The sequence below is a fragment of the Silurus meridionalis genome, chromosome 23, assembly GCF_014805685.1.
Source record: "Silurus meridionalis isolate SWU-2019-XX chromosome 23, ASM1480568v1, whole genome shotgun sequence".
NCBI lineage: Eukaryota > Metazoa > Chordata > Actinopteri > Siluriformes > Siluridae > Silurus > Silurus meridionalis.
The window spans coordinates 8965398-8970906 of NC_060906.1; the positions used below are offsets into that span (position 1 = coordinate 8965398).

Consider the following 5509-nt stretch of genomic DNA (forward strand, 5'->3'; position numbering starts at 1 on the left):
GGGGGTTCAACAGTCAGTGTTCCAATTCAGTCCAAAGGTGTTCAGTGAGGTTGGGTTATGTCGCTTCCTGGCACGTTTCTGAGAAATGAGAGGAAACTCATGCAGACGTGAGGAGAATATTCAAACGCCATTCACAGACAGAAACGACATTTTCATAGTTCTATAAACAAGATCACATCGCTACTCTGAGCTGTCCTGTTTTACAGCAACGTCTTTTGCAGTGCACTGTGGGAATTTATGGTTAATATATATATGATATTCGCCATCACATCATTCGAAATGACCGACTGATAGAGCAGCCTTGAAATATCCAAGATGGCTGCCTCAGTGTGGAGCTCCCTAATGGTTTTTATTTTGTCATACATGTATTGTCATTTATGTTCACCATGTATGACCTGTTGAAGATTCTGCATGTCATTATGGATCTATATTATGTATAAATCCTTCTTTTTATTTATATATATATATATATATATATATATATATATATATATATATATATATAGAAATATTCTTGTACTTAGAAACTTGGTCACCAAAACCGATATGTCTGTGTGAGCACAATTTTTTTTCTCACAGGACAGACGAATCAGAAAACGACGTGAGGAAACTCATAGGTGTCTGTATGCACTTTTAACATTCTGAATGGCCATAAGTTTGTGGACAGCTGACCCATTCAGACAAATTTTCCAAAAGCTTTGGCCACAAACCTGTTTCAGCTTGTCAAGGATTCTGAAAAAACATGAACGTCCAACACAAAGCCCTTGAACACCTCAACTGAACCCTAGAACGATTCTTTAAACATGACTAATGCTCCTGTAGCTGAATGATCACAAATTCTCACGTCCATTCGCCAAGATCTAGTGAAAAGGCTTTGCGTACAGTGAAGGTGCGCTTGTTCTGAAGCTCTGCGGTCGCTATAGACTAATAGAGCATCTTTGGAGGCTTGTAGATAACCTGTTGGTAATGACTGGACACCAAATAAAGTCATTGAGATTCCAGTAAGTTTCTCCAGATGGTTTCTTTGGTCTGGTTGATAACGATTTAATGTCTCTCTGATGGTTTGGGATAGGAGCTGGTTCATTTCTTTTTTTTTTCTCAGGGTTTTTGTTAAGCATGGATATGTGTGTGTGTGTGTGTGTGTGTGTGTGTGTGTGTGTGTGTGTGTGTGTGTGTTTGTGTTGGGGAGGTTTTCACAAACTCTTGTGCGTATAGTGAGTGCTTGTTATTACTGAGGATTTTGGAGACAGACAGCTGATGCACTGTAGTACCCGACCTGTGAGATCTAGGGTTCTGTCAATGAAGACCACTGAGGCTTTCTGTGCTGCGGATTTCCTCCGGTTTTTCGCCTGGGGATGATTGGCCAGCTCGGCGGCGATCAGGCGGCTCATGGGGCCCACGGTGAAACTTTCCTCTCGCGTGTTCGCGAACTCGAAGAGCGCGTTAAGAGAGGAGGCCAGAGCCCGGATCTGAATCTGGAGCTCGTTCGGGAGCGAGTGCACGTCCAGGTCGGCGAGACTGGAGAAGCGGCGTTTCTCCGGCCGCTTGCGGTTGACGGCGGCGAGGTCGGCTTCGAGGAGCGGGAAGAGCTCGGCGAAGGCGGGCGCGATCAGGAGCTGCGAGGACGCGCGGGCGAAGTGCAACGGGACGTGCGCGACCTCGGCGACGCGATCGGGGCCGCCCATCCAGGCGCGCAGCTTGTCCTCGAAGCGCGCGAACGCCGCGTCTCCCTCGGGCTCGGCGGAGACGCCGTCGGCGAGCAGCAGGTGCACCGTGGGCGCCGCGGCCGTAATCACCGCGCAGCGCTGGAAGCGGCTCAGCGCCACTACATCCCTGATCACGTCCGCGGTCCGCCCTTTTAGCGTCGTGCCGACCACGAACACCGCCTCGGGCTCGTCCGCGGCTCCGGCTTCGAAGCTCGAGAAGCGTTTGACGTTGCGCGCCCCGGCGTCGAACAGCAGCTCGGCCCCTCCGCTCCAGTGCAGGCTCTCGGCGCACGCGTCATCCACGAAAACTACCGCGTTGTTCACCCTGGACGCCACTTTCTCCCACATCCGTCTGGGGAAAGACGTGAAAACCTCCGCCGAAGACGACATTGTTTCGGGAAGATGAGAAATGAAAGAGCTGTCAATGAAACTTCCAGGCAGACTTCATACCCAAACAAAACATAGGAGTCCCGTATAGGTGACGTGGCACCACGCTGTCGCACGAATTACACGTCACAACGCTTTATAAGCATGGAACGGGGAAGATTTTGTGCAAATATAGTAAAAGAAATATGAAGTGTTCTTTTTGTCAAGCATCTTCTCACATATTGTTTAATTTCTTTTCATTCATTTTTACTTTATATATTGAAATTATGCAAACATTTCATTAGATTAAACATGCCCAAACTGGGGTTAAATGGAAAGAATGCCAACATCTTCTAGCACTGCTCTTCATTACACATAGCATAGCAGGATGCAGCTCGTGCAAATATAGTGAAGGAAATTTGGTATAAATAAAGGTGTGTTCTTTTTATAATAGATCTCCTGACATATTATTTCATTTCTTAAGGTATTGCACTTAATGTAATGAAAGTGGGCAAACGTTTGACTAGATCAACCATGCCCAAAATGGGGCCCCCAGGACCTAAGGGGCCCTTGGTGAATTTAGATTTGGCAAAATATGAGACAAATGGAAAGAATGGCATTAACACAGATTTTAATTTCTAATTGAAAACAGCATTTTGTGCAAATTGAAGTTAAATGTGCAAGATGCAAGATTTAAAACACTGATGCTTCGCTACAAAGCCAAAATGGACTCAGATCTTCTAGCACTGATCGAATGGTCCCACTATCTCTCAGGGTTAAGCAGTAGATATACATCAAGACTCTTTTCTGTTCTGGCACCAAGGTGGTGAAATGAACTTCCCCTAGATGTCTGAACAGCTGAGTCACTGCCTATCTTCAAATGACAGCTGAAGATCTACCTCTTCCTGAAACACTTGAACTAGCAATTATTTTCCCCTGTTTATTTTAAATATTTATGTATTGTTTTTTTTTTTTTTAAGATTGTGCTTTAATTCCTGAGTTGATGTATTTATTGCTACAAGTGTCAAGGCACTTATGTACAATTTTAGACCAGTGAGTTTGATTCAAGCACAATTTACAAAAAAATTTATAAATTAAACCGTATTTATTAACCAGAGAGGTGTGATTATGGAGATTAAACAGTATTTATTAATAGGGGAGGTGTGATTATAGGGATTAAACAGTATTTATTGGAAAGAGAGGTGTGATTATGAGGATTAAACAGTATTTATTGATAGGAGAGGTGTGATTATGGAGATTACACAGTATTTATTAATAGGGGAGGCGTTATTATGGAGATTAAACAGTATTTATTGATAGGGGAGGTGTTATGGGGATTAAACTGTATTTATTGATAGGAGAGGTGTTATTATGGAGATTAAACAGTATTTATTAATAGGGGAGGTGTTATTATGGGGATTAAACAGTATTTATTAATAGGGGAGGTGTTATTATGGGGATTAAACAGTATTTATTAATAGGGGAGGTGTTATTATGGGGATTAAACAGTATTTATTGATAGGAGAGGTGTTATGGGGATTAAACAGTATTTATTAATAGGGGAGGTGTTATTATGGGGATTAAACAGTATTTATTGATAGGAGGTGTTATTATGGGGATTAAACAGTATTTATTAATAGGAGGTGTTATTATGGAGATTAAACAGTATTTATTGATAGGGGAGGTGTTATTATGGGGATTAAACAGTATTTATTAATAGGGGAGGTGTTATTATGGAGATTAAACAGTATTTATTGATAGGAGGTGTTATCATGGGGATTAAACAGTATTTATTGATAGGGAGGTGTTATTATGGGGATTAAGCAGTATTTATTGATAGGGAGGTGTTATTATGGAGATTAAACAGTATTTATTGATAGGGAGGTGTTATTATGGGGATTAAGCAGTATTTATTGATAGGGGAGGTGTTATCATGGGGATTAAACAGTATTTATTGATAGGGGAGGTGTTATTATGGGGATTAAGCAGTATTTATTGATAGGGGAGGTGTTATTATGGGGATTAAACAGTATTTATTAATAGGGGAGGTGTTATTATGGGGATTAAACAGTATTTATTAATAGGGGAGGTGTTATTATGGAGATTAAACAGTATTTATTGATAGGGGAGGTGTTATTATGGGGATTAAACAGTATTTATTAATAGGGGAGGTGTTATTATGGGGATTAAACAGTATTTATTAATAGGGGAGGTGTTATTATGGAGATTAAACAGTATTTATTGATAGGAGGTGTTATCATGGGGATTAAACAGTATTTATTGATAGGGAGGTGTTATTATGGAGATTAAACAGTATTTATTGATAGGGGAGGTGTTATTATGGAGATTAAACAGTATTTATTAATAGGAGGTGTTATCATGGGGATTAAACAGTATTTATTGATAGGAGGTGTTATTATGGAGATTAAACAGTATTTATTGATAGGGGAGGTGTTATTATGGAGATTAAACAGTATTTATTGATAGGAGGTGTTATTATGGAGATTAAACAGTATTTATTAATAGGAGGTGTTATTATGGAGATTAAACAGTATTTATTGATAGGGGAGGTGTTATTATGGAGATTAAACAGTATTTATTAATAGGGGAGGTGTTATTATGGGGATTAAACAGTATTTCTTAATAGGGGAGGTGTTATTATGGAGATTAAACAGTATTTCTTAATAGGGGAGGTGTTATTATGGAGATTAAACAGTATTTATTGATAGGGAGGTGTTATTATGGGGATTAAACAGTATTTATTAATAGGAGGTGTTATTATGGGGATTAAACAGTATTTATTAATAGGGGAGGTGTTATTATGGAGATTAAACAGTATTTATTGATAGGGGAGGTGTTATCATGGGGATTAAACAGTATTTATTGATAGGGGAGGTGTTATTATGGGGATTAAACTGTATTTATTGATAGGGAGGTGTTATTATGGAGATTAAACAGTATTTATTGATAGGAGGTGTTATTATGGAGATTAAACAGTATTTATTAATAGGGGAGGTGTTATCATGGGGATTAAACAGTATTTATTGATAGGGGAGGTGTTATTATGGAGATTAAACAGTATTTATTAATAGGGGAGGTGTTATTATGGGGATTAAACAGTATTTATTGATAGGGGAGGTGTTATCATGGGGATTAAACAGTATTTATTGATAGGGGAGGTGTTATTATGGAGATTAAACAGTATTTATTGATAGGAGGTGTTATGGGGATTAAACAGTATTTATTGATAGGGGAGGTGTTATTATGGAGATTAAACAGTATTTATTGATAGGGGAGGTGTTATTATGGGGATTAAACAGTATTTATTGAGAGGAGAGGTGGGATTTTGGGGGTTAAGCAGCAGTTATTGTTAGGAGAGATGTGATTTTAGGGGATAAAACAGTATATATGTTTAATTATAGAAGAGGTTTTAAACT

At 39.5% G+C, this 5509-nt stretch overlaps 1 protein-coding gene across 4 annotated transcripts in view; it reads right to left on the reverse strand.

The window, feature by feature from the left end:
• Positions 1–2489, reverse strand: part of scfd2 (sec1 family domain containing 2) — a 138595-nt gene extending 136106 nt beyond the window's left edge. For 3 of the 4 annotated variants that reach the window (XR_006923892.1, XR_006923891.1, XM_046836056.1), the window contains exon 1: positions 1277–2478. Coding sequence is in view for 2 of the 4 variants with exons in the window: in XM_046836056.1 (XP_046692012.1) it covers positions 1277–2096 (820 nt within the window). In the remaining 2 variants the exon portion in view is untranslated. Of the gene's footprint in view, positions 1–1276 lie in introns of all 4 variants that reach the window. The other variant, XM_046836057.1, reaches the window with a different exon arrangement.
• Between the last annotated feature and the right edge of the window lie 3020 nt (positions 2490–5509).